The 21,142-nt window shown below is 32.5% G+C and overlaps 1 protein-coding gene across 1 annotated transcript; it reads left to right on the top strand.

The window, feature by feature from the left end:
* Window positions 1–11,733: 11,733 nt before the first annotated feature.
* On the top strand, window positions 11,734–20,647 carry LOC148608216 (uncharacterized). The gene is made up of 7 exons (XM_088545405.1): window positions 11,734–11,827; window positions 13,330–13,395; window positions 15,042–15,163; window positions 18,644–18,728; window positions 18,971–19,081; window positions 19,714–19,826; window positions 20,577–20,647. The coding sequence occupies exons 1-7, from the start codon at window positions 11,734–11,736 to the stop codon at window positions 20,601–20,603; spliced, it is 618 nt and encodes a 205-aa protein (XP_088401531.1). The 3' UTR covers window positions 20,604–20,647.
* The last annotated feature ends 495 nt before the right edge of the window (window positions 20,648–21,142 follow it).

Here is a 21,142-nt window from a genome sequence, read left to right as displayed (position 1 = left end):
CTCACAAAACAAATACAAGTTCGAAAGGCTTTTGTGTCAGGTTTGTTAGTGAACGGTCCAAAAAAAAAATTACATCCAATTACTCCGTGAAAAAGAAGTCACATATGTACTGCAGTATAGTTTTATGTAACAAATAACTTTCTTATTATTTTTTTTTACATTTCATTCTTTACTTATACAAAAAAGTAACTTGCATGAGAAATTATGTAACTTATCCCCACCGACACGCAATGACATTTACTAGTGGACTTAAAATGAATATGTACATGTACTGTACGTTTCTGAATAGTTAAAATGCCGCTTAACAACATTTAATCCTTATAATTCAAATCCCCAACTATCTGAAATATATTGTATGACATGGTTGTCAAATATAATATTCCAAGCATATTACGCGCTACTGATAACTGTATCCTTTCAACAAATGTTATTTTGATTATACCATACCGGAAGTGAATGGTATAAAGCAAATAAGACTCTAAACGGCTCCATCTTTTTTTCGGAGCGATGGTAGACATATTGTTTGCGATATGTACATAGAAATTACATTGTAGTAAAAACTATCATCGCCGTGGTCGTAAAAGGTGAATATTTAATAATAATTCACGAATATACATATGCTAATTAGATTAGAACTATTATTATATATTCTGCAAAATATCTGCTGTAGAAAATCGACAAGAAAATATGAACGCATTTGATTGATTGATTGATTGATTGTTGGGGATTAACGTCCGAGCAGCAATATTTCAGCTATATTCAGGCGATGAAATTGAAATGGATGATAAAATGAACATGAAATGATGACGATGATGATGATGATGATGATGATGATGTTGATGATGATGAAATGAAAAAATGGGATTAGGCACAAGGATAATTGGGTCGACAAATTTTGATTGCCACTAGAAATAGGGAGGGATGGGTAGGGTCGGGCAATTTAGCCTCATGTGGCGTAACGCAGCGCTTCCTACTCCTATCGAACAAAACAGCAGGGTTCTTTAACGTGCAAGGAACGTGGCATCTTCCCAAACACGGCGCACCACTATGGTTTGCGGTCAGATTTTCTGTATTATAGCCTGACGACCCCAGTATGTAACGCGCCAGGGGTACCCACCTGGGGTACACAACCCAGTAGCTCTGTGGACAGAGCGTTTTAGCGCCCGGCCAGGGTTCTGAGCACTATTTAGTCGCCTTTTACGACTTTTACGACAAGCTTAGCGCTGTTGCGAGCCTATTCTTTTGACACCCGGACCCGAATGGGACTGCACGCATTTGAAGACTATGGATGAGAAATATTCACAATGAATGGAAATATTCACATTGAATGGAAAATTATAAACCAGAACTGAGTAAAGTGTAAAAGTCTTGCATGCCACACGTGCAATTGTGTTTTTAGTCTGTATGATTTATCGTTAGTCATTGACTATATTTGAAACCCAAAGAAAGTTTAGTTCCCAGCAATACACTATTACATGGGAGACCAGGATTTTGTTTGCTTAAAAAGAAAATAAAACGAATAAACCGATTTAATTCCAATACAATTTACAATTTTTAATAGAATGATGAAATTCCAATATGACTCTAACTGATAAGATTAAAATCCAATTGCACTTCCCAAAACAAATTTTTGTTGCGTTCTACTACAGAAAAGTACAGGAAAACTTTCCGCCAGAGTCTTTAAAATAATACAAGTAAAAAGAATCACGACATACAGCGGATCCAAGGAAATGAGCATATGAAGAGTCGTTTTTATGACGTAACAATTAAATGTATTTGAACAGTTTCATTGATTACCTTGAGATATGATGAATCACCCCCTTTCCTGGCTTTTAGACATCCACACTTGAAAAAATAAATTGTATGATTTTACCTGATACAATATTTGGGCACACGCTGAAGTCTCACAAGTGATGAGTACCTCGCGTGTCATTGTTCGCGGTAATTATCGTAATTTTCAAAGAATCATAAAGTACCGATTAAACCAATCAAAATCGTGGCTTTTTAAAGTCATATAAAAAGAAAATTTATAGTGAGCAGACGAAGTCCGAAAGGTTTGATCGTTCACAATGTGTAGATACATAAAATCAAAATATATCTTATACAATATGTTATAACATTTTCTTTTTACAATGGTGAAAGCCACATTCTACATTATCGATCGTATATCCTGGATGTGTAAGTAGGGCACTATGCAAAGGTTTTAGAAATATTTTCGGTTTGTCCCATCAAAGTTGAAATTCGCGATTCCTCTGAAACCGCTGAATTAAAATTAATGAAATTATTTAAAAGTTCTTTATCACATGATGTCGTCGTGCAACTGTTGTTTTTTTTTATGTAAATGCCTTAAACACTGATGGAGTTTTCTATGAAATTTCTGAGGAGGAGAGTGGTGGGTTTAATGAAGTGGGCTTTGCACACAGTTTTCCTATTTAATAAGTTATGCGAGAACAGTTTTAAAGAAGGAAAAAATGATAGCGTTAATCAAACAATGTAATATGATGCAGTTGTTACCTGTAAGAGGACGGAGTTGAATAGTGAATATTGGTATTGGTAAGAATAATCATGTCTGTTACAGTTTAACGTTAACTTAGATTTATTTTTCTTTATGACTTTATAAAACTTTAAGATGTGAGCTATAAACATTTTTTGTTAAAGATATGAAACTAGTAAGATATTTACTAAATAGATTATTTAATATTTTTTTTCAACGAGAGGTAGTTTTTACGCTTATCTCGTCGAGAGGCTTTGAATTTGAAAATAAATTTGTAATATTAAAATATCATTTTTTAATATTAGAAAATATTCATTTTTGCAATATTAGAAAATGAGTGTTTTGCAATATTACAAAATCATTTTTTAATATTACAAAAGGTTTTTTTATTTTCAAAAATCATTTTGTAATATTAAAAACTCATTTTCTGATATTACATATTCCTGATTTAGTAATATTATAAAACATCACACATTTTGTAATACTACAAATTGAATATGTAATAATAGAAAATGAATTTGTAATATTAGAAATTGTATTTTTTCTATTAGAAAGTCACTTTGCAATATTGCAAAATCAGTCACATTTTTTAATATCACAAAATGATTTTCTAATATTAAATAATCGTAATTGAATACAACAAATTCATTTTCTGATATTAGAAAATCAATTTCTAATATTAAAAAATCGTTTTTTAATATTAGAAATTCAATTGAATTTTTAATATTAAGAAATGATTAAAAAGTGTTTTTTTTATATAAAAAATCTAATTTGTAATAAAAGAAAATACATTTGTAATATTAAAATATCATTTTTTAAGAAAATACTAATTTTTGTCCACTTTGGCTTGCCATAGTTTGGTATAATTTCTTTTAACCACTGAAATACATTTTTTAAACACGTTTGTAGTTTTGTGAAAACCATTGTCTATGCACAACTTTAAAATCATTTCCTAACAATAAAGACGGCAATGATTTAAATGTTTACAATATTTCAAGGAATGTCTGATACAAAATGCTCCATGGCGACATCGATGCTGTTTTATTTTGATTCTATGGATTTTAACATAATGAGGGACAGAAATTTCGTTTTTGGTGTCATTTAGGCCTTTTGCATCGTAAAGTAGCTTAAAAAAACTTAAGTAACAACTTTCATTCCTAACTCTGAACTCATACATACAAATATACAAACAGTAGATCTTCAGCAAAACATTTTTGAATGAACGATAAAGTCAATGCAATGTCACCAATCTCTTATAAGCGACGTTTTGTGCATTGCCTACAACAGAAATAATTAATCAAGTATTCTAATTAACCCCAATTCATCATATTGTTTCTCAGAATCTCTTATTCTTAAAGTGTCACAGAGCAGATCCAGATCCTTATCACACCTTTGTTAACATTGTGCAAAGACTGTTTCGGTTTTAGTCTTTTCTTTCTTTGTGTGTCTTTTTGTCAGTATATTTAAGTTAAAAATGACATTGCGGTTGAATTGTTGCTCTGTTTATTGGTACATTGTTAATCGTTTAGGATTTTCTTATTTATTAACTTGAGATGCTGGTTTAAATTTTAGTTCTTTGTGAAATCTTTGTACAGGTGTAGGCAATATATGCATATCGATTAAAGAGGCCTGACGAGGATTAAACGTGTAATACACGCTAAAACATATTCCCATAATAGTCTTTTTGTCATTTTTAGCGGGCAGCATCTGGGTTGCTGAGTAGGTATACTTCAACATGTGGAAGCAGAGAGTCTCTTGATGTGTTTGCACATAAAAACTGTCGTGTGTTGTCTCTTGATTCAAAAGAGTAACCAAGGGAACCAAGGTTCTAGCGGAAATCAAAGGAATGTAACCCAGGGACAAAGAGCAGACATAGAAAACAGACACACACAACAAAGAACATAAAATAACCACAATAATACATACAAAGTAACAAGGGTAAATGAGCAAATTGGACTCCAATAAAAACTAGGAGCATGGAACAGCTGCAACGGCAGGGTAAGCGTTCTCTGCTTTTCTAGAAACACCCACTGAGTTGCTCATAAAAAGTGAAGTCCAGGGTAGACCAAAGAGGACGATCCACGATTTCACGATGATGACCATAAACTTCTGTAGTGATGACTTCAATCTTGTAGCAACATAACGCTCGTATAGAAATTGCGACCATTTCAACATGTCAGATAAAATACAGTGCGTAGTAAATATGTTGTAACAGTATTCCTATATCTTCATTAAAAAATGTATGCAATAAACTAAATACTATCACCCTGCCGATCGCAAGAAATTGAAATTTACCCTTTTAAACAGCGCTAAGCTTGTCATAAAAAGCGACTAAAAAGTGCTCAGAACTAGGGCGGTCTGCCCACAGAGCAACTGGGTTGTGTGCCCCAGGTGGTTAAATGGGGTAACCCGTACATACTACCTATATACTGGGGTCGTTAGGCCATGATAACCTGACCGCAAAACAAAGTGGTGCACCGTGTTGGGAAAGATATCACGTTCCCCGCACGCTAAATAATCCTGCTATGGTTTTCGATAGGAGTAGGAACTTTGCGCTCCGCCACAGAAGGCTAATTTGTCAAACCGAGCCTCTCCCCCTATTTCTAGTTGCAATCAGAATTCATCGACCATATTAATGTTTGTTCACTCATTTTGTATTTCACCACCATTTCATGTTCATTTTATCACCCATTTTATGTTCATCGCCCGTAAATAGCTGAAATATTGCTGTTTGGGCGTTAAACACCAACAATCAATTAATCAATTAATCTTTCTTTTTGCTACCTCTCCGCTAATGGACTTGTATGAGTATCTTTTTGTAATGTAGGGTCAAATAAAACAAAATTTACTTAACATGCATAGACTGCTTTCTTAAGTGGATTTCAATTTTGAAAGGTTGCATGCCATTCACATGCATATCTCTTACCTTCAAAACTTAACAGAGTACTAAAGATATCTATAGCTTTGTATCTCTTCAACATTTTTGTAAGTGCAATTAAAACATTATTCATTTTTGTGTGCATGCAATGTTGATTTCGGAATTCTAATTCAGTAATTGTTTGTCCATGATGTAGTCAATTATCTTGCATGTTCGTCCACGAAGGAACATAATGTTTGCCAGCAAAATAATTCCCCTTGGAGCATCTTCTATTCCATTAAAAAGGGAACCTCGTAAAATCATGAGCTGATTGATGTCTTCCATAGCTATAGGGAAATCGATTGTGTTTTAATCCAATATGCACAATTTACATACAAATCATGTACATTGATAAACGATCAGTCAGTGGCAAGGATTAAACAAGCAGAAATCAGTGGCAAAAACTCCCTAAAACACAGAGATGAGAAAACCAAAGGTTAAACAAGGACAGATCAGTGGCAAAAAGCATTAAACGCCGTAAGCGAAAAAGGGGACAAAACCAAAGGTTAAACAAGAAGATATCAGGGGAAAAACCTAAATCACCGTAAGCATAAAAGGGAATAAAACTAAAGGTTAAACAAGGAGAGATCAGTGGCAAAAAACCCTAAAACACCGTAAGCACTAAGTGGACAAAACCAAAAGTTAAACCAGGAGAGATCAGTGGGAAAAAAACCCATGAAACACTGTAAGCACAAAGGGGAGAAAACAAAAGATTAAACAAGTAAAGATCGGGGCAAACCTTCCCCCCCCCAAAAAAAAAAAAAAAAAAGAAAAAAAAGCGTAAGCACAAACGGGACAATACAAAAAGACTATAACTAATGTTTTTATATTTGTGTAAAGACAACATACTGTATCCCACACATCGTTGGAATGGTCGCAATTTCTACACGTACACTTGAGTTAGTAGACAACACATGTTGTCAATGGCTGTTACTACACAGTAAGAAATAGAAGTTGGAATGGTCGCTACACGTACACTTGAGTTAGTAGACAACACATGTTGTTAATGACTGTTACTACACAGTAAGCAATAGAAGTTGGAATAGTCGCAATTTCTACACGTACACATGAGCTAGTAGACAACACATGTTGTCAATGACTGTTACTACACAGTAAACAATAGAAGTTGTAATGGTCGTTACACGTACACGAGTTAGTAGACAACACATGTTGTCAATGACTGTTACTACACAGTAAACAATAGAAGTTGTAATGGTCGTTACACGTACACGAGTTAGTAGACAACACATGTTGTCAATGACTGTTACTACACAGTAAGCAATAGAAGTTGTAATGGTCGCTACACGTACACGAGTTAGTAGACAACACATGTTGTCAATGACTGTTACTACACAGTAAACAATAGAAGTTGTAATGGTCGTTACACGTACACGAGTTAGTAGACAACACATGTTGTCAATGACTGTTACTACACAGTAAACAATAGAAGTTGTAATGGTCGTTACACGTACACGAGTTAGTAGACAACACATGTTGTCAATGACTGTTACTACACAGTAAGCAATAGAAGTTGTAATGGTCGCTACACGTACACGAGTTAGTAGACAACACATGTTGTCAATGACTGTTACTACACAGTAAACAATAGAAGTTGTAATGGTCGTTACACGTACACGAGTTAGTAGACAACACATGTTGTCAATGACTGTTACTACACAGTAAGCAATAGAAGTTGTAATGGTCGCTACACGTACACTTGAGTTAGTAGACAACACATGTTGTCAATGACTGTTACTACACAGTAAACAATAGAAGTTGTAATGGTCGTTACACGTACACGAGTTAGTAGACAACACATGTTGTCAATGACTGTTACTACACAGTAAGCAATAGAAGTTGTAATGGTCGCTACACGTACACTTGAGTTAGTAGACAACACGTGTTGTCAATGACTGTTACTACACAGTAAGCAATAGAAAAAGCAGAGTCTTTGCAATAATTCATATAATTAATTTGAACACTTAATCTGCACCTGAACCTAAAACAGCATTATACACTGGAAACCCTCACATCACAGGGCAATCTGGACCTGAACCTAAAACAACATTATACACAGGTACAAAGACATAATTGATTCCTTTAGACCAAAGAAACTTAACAGTTAACTGAAAATGAAAGCGGGACATTTACTTACATTAGCATTTTGGAATAATTCATTCACTTAATTAGAAGAAGAAAATATACATGACTTAAGTTTCTCAAGAAACCATATTCGGAATATAATTTAGCGAACTGATTAATTATTCTTTATGTGTAAAGACGAAAACATGAAAATATAATGTTATTGATCTTCGCGTGTATTAAAGTAAACATTCAAGATTATATAAAACTGAAATTGAGAATTATATTATGTTTGACAGAAAATATGTACTCGTATGTTGCGTTTTTCTTATGTCGTCTTATGTATACTTTTGACTGTTAAATTAATTTGATTTTCAAGAAATAATTGAAAGAATATTGTATTTGTTGTTTTATTTCAACAGTTTTCTCATTATTTTACGTGGTGTTGGGAGGGTGTCAATGTAGGAACCAGGCAGTTCCTATTATATGAATGGCACGTGGTAAACTTTATCCTACTGAATGTCTTGTTTCTATGTAATGTCCATTAGTACAAAGATTATTTTAAAACTTTTCAATTGACGATGGATGACGCAGAAAGTTCTCCAAGAAAACAGCTAAACTTTGCACCAAAATGAAGTAGTTGTCACCCTTTTTCAATAAATTTCAATGCTTTCTATGTAATTTATTTCTCTTTAACCGTTGCAGTAAATCAAAAAACCAACATTCAACTTTGAGGAAGGATGCCTTTATGATATAAAATAGATACAAAAAATTGTCATGTGCCACCCTCTCCTGGTTGAATAACAACGTTTTATACATCAAGCATGTAATAGAATAGTTTTGATAGATGGCAGCAAAGGAAGCTTTCATACCAACTACAATTTAATATAAACATCTTTAAATATATTTTATTTGCAATATATATTAAAATTTATTACCATATATTGAAAAATGAACTGAGATAATAAAAATATAAATTGAAAACTATACGCTTTCCAGGCCAACACATATTATTATAATGAATTGCTCCTCGACTCAGTGGTTAAAAAAAATGTAAACCTAAGATAAATCCAAGGTGTCCGTAATTTTGCCTTCATACACTGAAATTCACGACCTGTTTTTTGTGGAATCTAATATAAATATATGCAATCTGTCATCGACTTCCCTATATGTAATAATGTCATCAATCAGTGCAAGTAGATCGCACGCGAATCTATCACATAGAAACTCTAATGGACTTCCCAATAGGTATTAAAGACATCGAACAGGAACAAGGTACCTGTATACACCTGTTGTGTAATATCAGTGACTGAAAAAACGTTTAAAATTTATAACTAAATCAAACGAACAATAATTTATTACCTGCAGCACAAAAACACGCACAGTCATGATATGTCTGACAGATTTTCATTTTAACTCATAAAATTATTAAACATCGACTTATATTCTCGCATTTACTTATTTATCCATTTATTGTGCCTTTTAGACCATAAAAATGTATTGAAACCATGTATTTTCTGCATCGACGTTAGTGCATAACATGTTCCGTTGAATAACTTAAAATCACGTGCATGTGCACTACAAAAAATCGATTAAGTTACAGATTCATCAGTGAAAAGAAATACACTTCGTATTATCTGTATTACGTGCAAATTAATGACCGAATTTCAACATATTACAAAATTCATCTGCATTTTTAAAAATTATTTTCAAGATAGTTGGTATGAATACTGACGTGTGATCAATAAAATACATTCCTTTCAATACACAAGCTATTTTGTATTAATCGAATTCACAAATCAAGCCATGGTTGTACTAAGAAATGGAAGTAAATGAACAACCTGGACTTCACTAAAAATTAGGAGCATTTGGAACTTTTTAAACCAAAATCTAAAAGCACAATTGAATAACAGTCTCTACTACCGGATAATCCAATCAATTGATAAAGAAGAAGAATGAGAAAAACAATGATCACGTGGTTTTTGTGAAAACGAACATATACTTTGGAGCGCACCAATATTCCCGAAGTCAAGAAAAGCGCCTCTGAATTCAACAAATAAACAAACTCAGGATATTCATTTACCAAAACAAAAACAAAAAACGTCATACGATACTGATTAAACAACCAAACAAATAAAATGTAAAAGGTTTATTTACCAGACATGCTTTTATATCATGCCAATTAAATCTGAGAATTTTAATCAACCAGGCGTCGAATTCACAACAAATTGTAAGAGTAAGTTGGTCGTAAGTAATGACGTCACAACCTAAAAAAAAAAGTTTTGTGACGTCATAATTTACGAACAATTTCATACTTACGATTTTTTGTGAATCCGACCCCAGATTATTAAGGGGTTTTTACATTAAAAATAAGTCAAATTATTATATTTCACTGAACAGCTGGGAGTACTCCGAAATTGTTTATTTTGTTGTGCTGTGATGTCTAGATTTTTTTTTTCACGAAAGCCATAACCGTACATATTTTGAATAAAAAATACAAACCAATTTGATATATGCATTCCGTACTGTGTATGCATGTTTTGTGTTATGTAACAGCACATGACGAAATGTTCACCTTATAATAAAAAATAACATAGTTCAAGCATTTTTATAGAAGTTCTCGGAATTTATACACCAGTCTTGGAAAAACATTTCTAGAAACCACACAGTTGTGATTGATAAATATATATGTAAATATTAGTTGGTTTCAACATTCGAAAAGGTTTGTATTTAATTATAATTAGATATGTCTATCTATTAATTACAAAAACCAATATTTTGAAACGATGAAATGCAAGATAAATTAAGTAACCATTTGTTCAATGAATTTTTCACAATATAGAAGAAATACATACATCCTTGATGTATTTAAAGGAGTCGTTTTTTGGTTGCTTCTCGTACCGGTTGTCATAACTAGTCTGAGTTTCTTTTCCGAATTCTTCTTCTACCTGAGTTATATGTTCTAATTTAATTTTCTGTGCATCGTGTGATTTTTTTGAGCACCTGCGTATGGAGTGTTCATATCACATTTCATAAGTTATGCCAGAGCTTGCCGAAACTACGCAGACTTTTTGTATCGCGCTAGAACTCTAACAAATAAGCTTTTGGAACAGGGTTATGTTGCTACAAGATTGAAGTCATCACTACAGAAGATTTATGGTCGTCATCATGAACTCGTGGATCGTTATGGTGTACCCATCTGCACCATGAAAACTGATTTATTCAACGAGTCATAATTTTTCTTTTCTCGTTTGTCTACTCCGGACTTGACTTTAAATGAGCAACTCGGCGGGTGTTTCTAGAAAACGACGCTTACCCTACCGGTGCACCTGGTCCATGCTCCCAGTTTTTAGTGGAGTCTGAGTTGCTCATTTGCTTTTGTTACTTTGTATGTATGATTTTAGTTCCAATATGTTCTTGTTGTGTATGTCTGTTTTCCATGTCTGGTCATTGTCCCTGGATTACATTCTTTTGATTACCGCTATAACCTTGGTTCCCTTGATTACTCTTTTTCATTATATCTCTTTTTGGGGTTAAGAGACAACCTAAAAGCTACATTTAAATTTTGTCATATAAATTTTAAACCATTGCATTTTGTTCTTCAATGTTTTAAATTCAAGATGCTGTACATGTAGAAGCCTGGAGAAGAAATTAGTCGTAAGTTATGACGTCATAGTTAATCAAAGTATTGTGACGCCATAACTTACGACTAATTTTACTCTTACGATTTTTTGTGAAAAGGGCCACTGGACGATTTCTAAACATTTGTCTATAAGCCCATTCATAAGCATGCAGTAATGACACTTCTAATCAATTTCATTAGTAGATAATTCTGTGTCATGAATTTGACGCGGGCATGAATACAATGTCCTGATACAGAAGAATTTTCGACCTTTTTAAAGGCAACTTTCGAATTTGACTTGTCATACGTTTCAAGATTAAAGGCTCGACAGCTTTAGTCCTGACAGTGAAACAAGATCTACTTCGTTTTATCAATTTTTTGGCTTTTCTTCTACAGCATACGTAAACAAATTAAATTTATAACTCAACTTTATGGAGCATAGCTCAACGTATTTGGGATCAGAATCAAAACCCTGATGGCTTAGCCTTATAGTCCTCAATATCAAGGTTATGCACTATCCTGTTGTTTAATATTTTAGATGCACTTGGCTAAGTATATTAATATGAAATAGTTGGTATGAATTTGCCTATATATTTTTTTCTTTTGTTATCATCTAGAATGGCTGAGGTATTTTTGGCAGAAACCAGTCGACCTATACCACAACCTGGGTTTTCCGGTATAGAAAATGGGATTGGTGCGGCTCTTCTTTTTAGTAAGTTGATGTTGATCGACTTCAAAGTGAGTCTTAAATTTTTTAGCTTTCGAATTATTAAACAATGTAACTATTATCTTGTTGAATGATTTGTGTATATACAGTTCAATACATTAAATACAGGAAAGACAATATACTGCATTTGTGTTCTTGTACTGTTTGGTAGGGTTAATGTCTTTTTAGCGTACTCCTCGTTTCTACTTCCATCTGTACATATACATTCATATATACCAATTTATTTTAATAATTTAACTAATTTTACGGAAAGAAATAGATATAAAATGACAGAACTGGATTTGTTTTGCAAATTTACGGACTAGATATACAGATACGGAAGGAGATAATGATAATCTGTTTTCTTAAGAAATTTAACATTTGTGCTCATGTTGTATTATAAGAAAACATGCAAATTCTTTTACAACATATTTCATTGTTGCACTGTATACCACTGTTGCACCTTGATCAAATTATTGTTCATATTAATATGTTATATTACTTTTATTTGCACTTTGTTTTGTATTGCATTATGCCATAACCATTTAATGTAAATTTGTTTGTGCTAATAAATATTGTCTATTGTCTATTGTCTATTCAAAAGGGTATGTGCAGGTATAGGTATATATATTTTCTGGGTGCAGGGAGACATAAATACGACAAGGTACATCTATCTGCGATTGTACCTTATAAAATGCTATAAATGTTTAGATGTGACTTTTATTAGGAAGCAATGCTGACATTCTCAAAACGAAAAACCAGATCAGATATGGTTTGTAAAGACTGTTGTATAATAAGTATTTAGGAATTTCAAATCAACATAAAAAAATGGCAGTGAAAAACTACGCAAAAAGAACAGAAAACATAAAAAAAAAAACAAATAAAAAATATTATTTCTGTCATAAAATAATTCTGCTCGTATATTAAAAAGCAACATATTTTGAGGTAACAAAAATGGATCTTTTGATTATAATGTGAACGGCTTATATTTCAAATACTAGTGACGTTTTGAAACTTTTAGTAATTAGTATTAAGTTTTTTTTTCAATTAATAAAAATGAAGTAGCTCAATACTTGGTGTTAATGCTATTTCGCTTCAAACCTAGTAAAATATTGATGAATTGTGTGTATTCCTGTCCTGGCCAATTCAAGGCCTATTGAGGAACTGTCTTTTTTTTTCTCAATATTTTCAAAATGTTTTCCTATTTGCCAGTATCTCACATTTACATGTCAATTTTCATCGCAAAATTAAACCAAGTTAATCAGTATGAAAAGAAAATATTCTGCAATAAATTTAAGTTATAAACAACTTATGTTCAACAACTCACAAATACATGTATAGTTGCTGTGATCTTCATTTCACAATCAATTTTGTCTTCCAAATCATATGCTTATTATTTTTACAAAGGGCAGTGTCTGCGCCAACAATAATTATGATTGAAACCATTTACATTACATTTTAATTAGTTCCTGTTTTTATTTCTATTGGAAACATATATTTGTATTTAGGTTTGTTACCTACATTTATCCTTACCCTACAAGCAGCAACGCCTGTAATATGTCCAGTTTGTCCAGGCAAGTATCATTTACAAGAAGTTCTTCTACTTATCTTATCCAGTATGTTTACAAACTCACACGCGTTTTTCTTTGCTATTATTATCTAATTTTTTTTTAAGCTTTAATATACTCTGACCATGAAAATCGCAATCGCAAATCATCAAAAGAACATCAGAAGTATTAACTGTGATAGTATTTAAGATACTTGGCTGCCTGCTGATGTAGATATATATTTACAAACGTCTCAGAATGTGACGGCTCTATTCGCTACACTGCTCCATCGGATCAAATTTATACAGGGAAGATAATATAAGCATAGAAAGGTCTGAAACATTTCCAACGATGTTAGAACTGTCAAATTTGCGAAGCAATGTTTTGGTCGTTCCCTCCTCGGGACTCGAATTTGTACCGCTGTGACATATATGGCAACACCGCATACACAAAGTCCAGCGCCCTAGACCACTCGGCCAGGTAGGCTATATAAAAATATAGCTTTCGCTGGCCGGGTCATTCCTCCTAGGATTAATCTAGGATTTTAACATTGAAAATAGCACAAAACTTCTTAAGTGATGACTACTATCTGGAAGAAAAATAATCCTGTTTCAGAAGCCTAATTGTAAAAATTCATAGAGCGGTACAAAAAGTCTGCGTTGTTGTGCCAAGCTCTGGCATAGCGTATGCGTTGTGATATGAACACTTCTAACGCAAGTGCTTAAGGTATGTTGCCAGAGATCATCGTTAGTTGATACGGATTGAAAAGTCATCACGTTAGTCGTTTAGATTAATCAATAGTTTTTCTTTACCACTAAGTTCTTAGTGTAGGTCACAGTGTCGGTATTATTCTTTATCTTAAGTTCTTTTGGGTAGATACTATATATATATAATCCCCGAAACTAGGATTGTTTCACGATAATATGCCATCTATATAGCGGAAACTGAGATCAAACGATCTTGCTTAAGAATATTCCTATGTGAATATGTGAATATGTGTCCCAATGGAATATCGGCCGTTTGTTGAAAAACTAGAAAATATGTAAATATGTTGTCAATAAAAATTCCAGCATTTTGAAATCATCTGCTTTTATATATTTGAAAGATGATTTGTGAACGTTTTTTATACAAAATATGAGGAAGCAGTACCAAGTACTACATATCCGTATCTAGGTGTACCGTCTTTTTTAAGTAACAACAATGCATAATGTTTTTGAGTCGGAATTGAAAAAAAAATCATAAAATCGTTTTTCGTTGATGAGTGGTAAAAGTGCATGGGATTTTTTTTTTTTTTTTTTTTTGGGGGGGGGGGGGGTTGGTGGTAGGGGGTCTCAGCCCGTGTACTACTATTTTGTGCCATATCACATTTATGAATGAATAACGATCTCAAGGTCATTAAGATCCGGTTTCATAACTTAGAATGCAACCATTATAACCAATTGAAAACATTTTTTTGGTACTTAAAGATATGAAGTTGAGTCTTGTCCAACATGAGTCTTCTAAGTAATATTTTGTACTTCTGACGTATTTATTTCATTTGTTTTTTTTTACATTTCATTTCTTTCTTCTTGAAATGAAAATCTTTCAACTGATAAGTTAAACATAAGAATTGCTTTAACAGTTACACCTCACAAAAATCAACCGTTTTCATTTTGATTTACACATATTTACAGCTCAATGTTCACCGACTCCAATATGTCCCGACACATTCATCAAACTTTCTACGGGAGGGATGACGATACCCAATAAATGTTTCTTTTTTTCCACGGACGATATAGATTTTCCAGGCGCCATCGTAAGTAAACATTAATATATACGATACGGTATATGCATACTCATAATTTCGAGCTCTTTGTTTTGGTATATGTACCGTTTTCGATTAACATAAATTAGAATACATGTGAATGTAAAAAATAAAGGGAAAATTGTTTTTTTTAGTTTAAACATATATTGTCAAACAGCTAATGACAAAAACTAATTATGATACTATAGGTGTATTTAATTGTGTTCATATTTTTTGGCGGATTTAGTCATGTTAATAGATGTCTATGTTTCGCTTAATTTTAAAAGTGTTTTATGGTGTTAAGTAAAAGGTAATTTCGTGGGTACTAAATTTTGCACTTATCTGTATATCTTGATAATGGAAAAAATAAGTACACAGTTTATATTAATATTATTACACAATTCTTTTTGATGGTCAAGTGGGCAATCAGAAGTGATAGTTAAAATGAGACTATAAAAGATGTTTGCAAGGTACCCAGTAACATGCTTTTATTTCGGTCAGTGGTCAACATTTATGATGAAGTTAAATATTTGTCCATTCGTACATGTATGATATTGCCCCTTCGTATAGAAAAGACCGAGTGCATTATAATAATATACAAAGAGTAATCAGGGGAACCAAGGTTATAGCGGTAACCAAAAGAAAGTAATCCAGGAACAAAGACCAGACATGGAAAACAGACATACACAACAAAGAACATAAAGTAACTAAAATCATACATACAAAGTAACATAAGTAAATGAGCAACTCGGACTCCACTAAAAACTGGGAGCATGGACCAGGTGCACCGGTAGGGTAAACGTCCTCTGCTTTTCTAGAAATACCCGCCGAGTTACTCATAAACAAGTCAAGTCCGGGGTAGACAAACGAGGAAAGGAAAAATATGACCCGTTGAATAAATCAGTTTTCATGGTGCTGATGGATACACCATAACGATCCACGAGTTCATGATGACGACCATAAAACTTCTGTAGTGATGACTTCAATGAATGTCATACCAATGTGACTAAATAAGGAACAGAACAATACAATCATTTCAATTGACAAATTAATACATCTATTAGGTTTTATTATTACAACTGTATTTAAAGTTAGTCACGTGTAAAAATTATATAATAGTTGTCGATAAACTGGTCAATATCGTGATATTTAGACTACCTACACGATAGCGGTATTGACTAAGACCGTGATAATGACCGAGCCGTATGTCAATATCCCTGTCCTACGGGCAGTCCAAATATCACGATATTGACCAGTTTATCAATAAATATTATGTTTATTTCAGTCAGGAACCATATCCTCGATTTGTTTTTTCAGAAAGCCATGCAAACCGTGTTTCTGCATATTCACATTGATAACTGCTTGATCGCAAATGCGTTTTAATAAGGGGACGTAACTCTAAATTCGTAACGGTCAATACCATAATATGATAATGCCCGCGGGCATTATCACATAATGATATTGACTAGTAAAACTTTATACTGCAGATTAACTAATACCACGTGTAAAGGTTTTATCCAATTAAAACTACTGATTTGTTACTGATATGAAATGATATAAAATAAAAAATGATAAAAACTTTTAATACAATAAAAAATATTAAAGTAGGCAAATACGACAAAACCTACTCAGCCCGGTATTTGTCTAATTCAGACAAGCATAATATAAGCTGTCTTTTCGTTAGCTATGATAATATTAGCGTCTCTCCGAATTATCGTAGCTTTCGTCCATGAATACAATTAATCTGCTACCAAAAATCATAATGAAGTTGCAAGGTGGTTGTTGACATTGTTATAGTATTAATGTATGGCCTTTTCCACACTGGCCCTGTAACATGCTTGCGGTATTAATAATGGCCAAAGATGGTTGTAATGGACAGAGGCAACTCCATCCGAGGCCATTATTAATACCAAAGGCATGTTACATGGCCAATATGGTAAAAGGTCATGCATTGATACTTTTATTAACCAACTTTATTTCAGGACATAGTTAGAATATAATATAAATACATGATTTCACATTAATTAAAAATAGGTTCATGTCTCGATGAATAAAATATTTATGAAAATAAATCATGAAGGTTTTGTAGTCTTTTCCAATAATCCCCCCCCCCCCAAAAAAAAAAAAAAAATTAAAAATCGTAAATTTTTAAACTAGTACAAGATTAAACATACCTAATAATTCATATGGAGAAATTGCTATCACCAAAAATGAATATTCGTGAGCTAATTAATAACGTGACCAGTCGCCCGAAACCCGACATCTCAAAAACCATGACTTCTCACATATCCATAATTTACGGAATATTTGGTTTGTTCCCGTCATCGTTCTTAGGTTTATTGATACTGTCCTAATATGTGACCTGGGAATTTTCAAAAAACAAACTAATTACTTGGCCATTTTTTAAGTTTTTAAGTGCATTTTGATCTGGAATCAAGCTATTTTCAAATGTCATGGGAACTCTTTTGACAGAGCGCACAAGGTAGATCTAAGTGAGAAAAAAAGAGAAAAGATTTGTACTTTGACCTGATTAATTTCAACACTTGGATTCGTGCAAAACAAGGAGATTTGATTGCGTCTTTGAAAATCACTTTTTTCCTTAGCATTTCTGTATAGAACAGTATGTGCTCCCGCTTCAAGATTTCATTTTTGTTGCCTTTTCCAATATCCCCCAAATCGTAAATTTAAAGCTCAAGATTAAACATACATAATAATTCAATATACTTAGTCCCAGCACCATCTTTCAGCAACTTTAAATATCCTAATCTAATTAATTGAATTATAAGGTCATTCTAAATTAAATTAAATTAATCACGTATTTTAAGAAGTGTACGCCATTTTGATATAGTTCATAATGGCCCTGTATTGATGCCCTGTTTTAAAATTTGTAATGCATGGCTCTGATGTAGTAATGACCGGCTGTAGGCATTTCCGGTTTTGTAATGACCAGTTGTAGAAATTTTCGGTTCATAAAGGATGGGCATTTCTGTACATATTGTAGTAAGTTGGTTAATAATTAATACTAAACAACGTACTAATCTTTTGATGTCATCAATCATTTGAAAAGAGTTTTCATATTTCCATTTTGTAAAGCAACAACTGACTGTCTCTTCTTAGAAAACGAATTGTAAACCTCTGTTAATTAAAAAATAAAAAAAAAAATGTTTACTAATTTCATTATACTTGTATAAGCTTATTACGTCTTTTATTGATTATCAACACATTTTTTGAGTGGGGGAGGATCAAAAATAGTATTGTTTTATGTTATGAACTTGTTAACAGTGCTTGCTTGATACCAATATTTGTATTTTATATATATGTTCGCTCTACATGTATTAATAAAGCATTTGTGGTATTTTTTTTTTTTAAACATTGATTTTCGCTACTTTAGAAACATAATATGTGTCGATTGACCTATTATATGACGTAAGAGGTTTAAATGTTAACAATAAAAGCGATATTCATAATCTTTTTTGACACTTAATCATTCAGGCTAAATGTGCTCAACTTGGTGGGCGTCTATTGAATATTGAGACAATGGAAGAAGGCGAAGCAGTAAGAGATCATCTCAGAGAAAGTTGGTGCAATTCCTTTTGTTATCATTTTTATCCATATTTACTTCTCTTTATGACCTCATAATAAGTTAATATCAGTAAATATAATTTTGTTTCTTTACCACAAATTCAATTCAAACATGTGTATTGGAAAATCAAACTACATTTGATATTGGACTTGAACATGTTCTCTATACATGTTACTCTTTTACAGCTTGAATTGGAAGTCTACATCGCAATATATTGTAGAACTCATATTTTGCAGATTTTTTGGATAATGATTTTACTGTCGGCTGTGGGGAAATCTTAACAGGAGGTCCAGTCGTTTGTCTGTCAGGGGGTCCCACTAATATTCCTGTTTTTGGAAATATCCCCGGTAGGACTTCCGCTAAATCTTACATCTTAATGTTATTTTAATTGGAAAGGACATGCACATAAAATAAGACGAAGCTATGGTACTTCTAGCACTTAGAGATTCATAGAGATATTGCCATATATTATTGCTTATCAATTTTCGTTATGTTATTGCGGCCTCAGAACAGCAATCTTAAATTTTCACGATACACATTTTAACACACAATGAAATTCTACTTAGGAACTAATAGGCGTGTTTCAAAATTAAAAAAAAAATATATCACTATTTGCATCATTTAACATCTTTGGAAATCAAAGAATATTCACGAGTTTACGTAATATATGTTTCTTCAAAACCATTTCTAAATATTGTTCAAAATATTAAAGCATCAAAAATAGATAGCCAATTTATACTGCTGCACTATTATAGCAAAATATATGCGTCTGTCGTTTTGAAGTGTTCAATTGCATTTAAACAAACAATTAAGCAAAAACCATTGAAAATGCAAAGACAAACATTTGTACCAAAAAAGTGTTTACGAGTTCAAAGGGAAAAAACCCTCATAATTTTAATTATCTATTACAGTTAATATAACACATTATGACTGTTTGATAAATAAAGCAAAATAAAAAGAACTTAATTATGTATTTCAGCAACTACAGCATTACAGGATTGTTTGTTGATACGGGTAGTTCCTCCAAACATCCCGGAAACTAGGTTTGAGCCGTGCAATGATCCGGATGATTTCATTTGCGAGATTAATCTTGTAAGTTTTGATGTTAACACTGTTTTTTTTACCGCTTTATTCATCGTTTTGTTTTTCTTTCTTGTTTTCCCGTTTTTTGGTGTGTTTTATTTTACTATCTAGTAATTTAATAGATAGCGTGCATGTGTGTTACGTCCTCAACTTCGATTAACACTTCGCTGTGCATGAATTGACCAAAAATTGTCTATTTTGCTAATATGTGTTGCAACCGATCTTACATTACCAGTAATGCGATGTATCATATTTTTTATTTGCTAAAATAAAAGCCTCATAAAAATCTTTACATCAATAAATATCACTACGTTTCCGATTACAGTAATACTATTTCTATAATGCTGAAAGATAATCACAAAAAAATAAAATAAAGACTTGAAAATTCAGTGTACTGTGATAGTACTATTATTCTTAGGGTACAAATGTTCGTGGTTTTCCTGGGTAGGCCAAACCACGAATATTACTACAACTACAACTAGTTGCGAAACAACGAGAGGGAAATTGTTCGGCCACAACATTCCAAAACATATTACTCTATATATTTCTGACTGATAATAAACGTTTGTGTTGTGCCACTGCCTAATACAATGTTGGGCTGTTTCATAAAATGTTGCTATATGTGTTTTTTTTTAATTTTCAACATTACTGCAAAACTGTTCTTTATATAAACGACTTTTTTTTTATTTACGTTGATATTCAATATAATTATTGATACTATATTGTAATTAATTCAACACTAGTACTTTCTTTTTATAGGCTCAACAAATCTGTGGATGCACTTAACTAATTATGTACTATTGGAGTTCAAATAAAGTTTATTGATTTGGTTTCCATTAATATTATAAGCAAATGAAAAGAATGCGGTTTCTCTCATGAAATCTCTCTCTCTCTCTCTCTCTCTCAAATTCGGAGAGTATTTTTTAATAGTTTTCATTGTTAAGACAGAATTTGGTACTTAAAAAAGGCATTACAGTTGACAGGGTAATGTAAAAACATATTATAATACAGTAAGAGTGTTCGTGTTCAATATGATTAATACATGTATGACCAGCGACCTCCAAATGTATGTCAGTTTTATGTTAGATGGAATCGATGTTATCAAAATTTGGAAAGTGTTTGGGATTTTGAAGCGTCATACAATAAGGGCATATCTCATTGTCATACCGACAAATGCTATTAAATATAGTGTTTTCGATTTTATGTCAATACAAAAAATGCTATTTGTAACGATTTGACGACAGTTTTTGCACTTATCCTTTTTCCTATCGAGGTGACTGATTGAAAACCTCAACTTCAATATTTCGATTTATCCAAGTTCGAGT

The sequence above is a fragment of the Perna viridis genome, chromosome 9 (assembly GCF_037379345.1).
Source record: "Perna viridis isolate PV_CMFRI_1.1 ecotype Kerala chromosome 9, ASM3737934v1, whole genome shotgun sequence".
Classification (NCBI taxonomy): Eukaryota; Metazoa; Mollusca; class Bivalvia; order Mytilida; family Mytilidae; genus Perna; species Perna viridis.
The sequence above is the reverse complement of the archived record's forward strand: the minus strand, read 5'-3'. Positions and strand labels throughout refer to the sequence as shown.

Coding starts and splice junctions, on each gene's coding strand:
- LOC148608216 (XM_088545405.1), top strand. CDS start 11,734: ATGGCTGAGGTATTTTTGGCAGAAACCAGTCGACCTATACCACAACCT. Junction 13,396..15,041: donor AATATGTCCAGTTTGTCCAG/GCAAGTATCATT, acceptor ACATATTTACAG/CTCAATGTTCACCGACTCCA. Junction 18,729..18,970: donor AAGAGATCATCTCAGAGAAA/GTTGGTGCAATT, acceptor CATATTTTGCAG/ATTTTTTGGATAATGATTTT.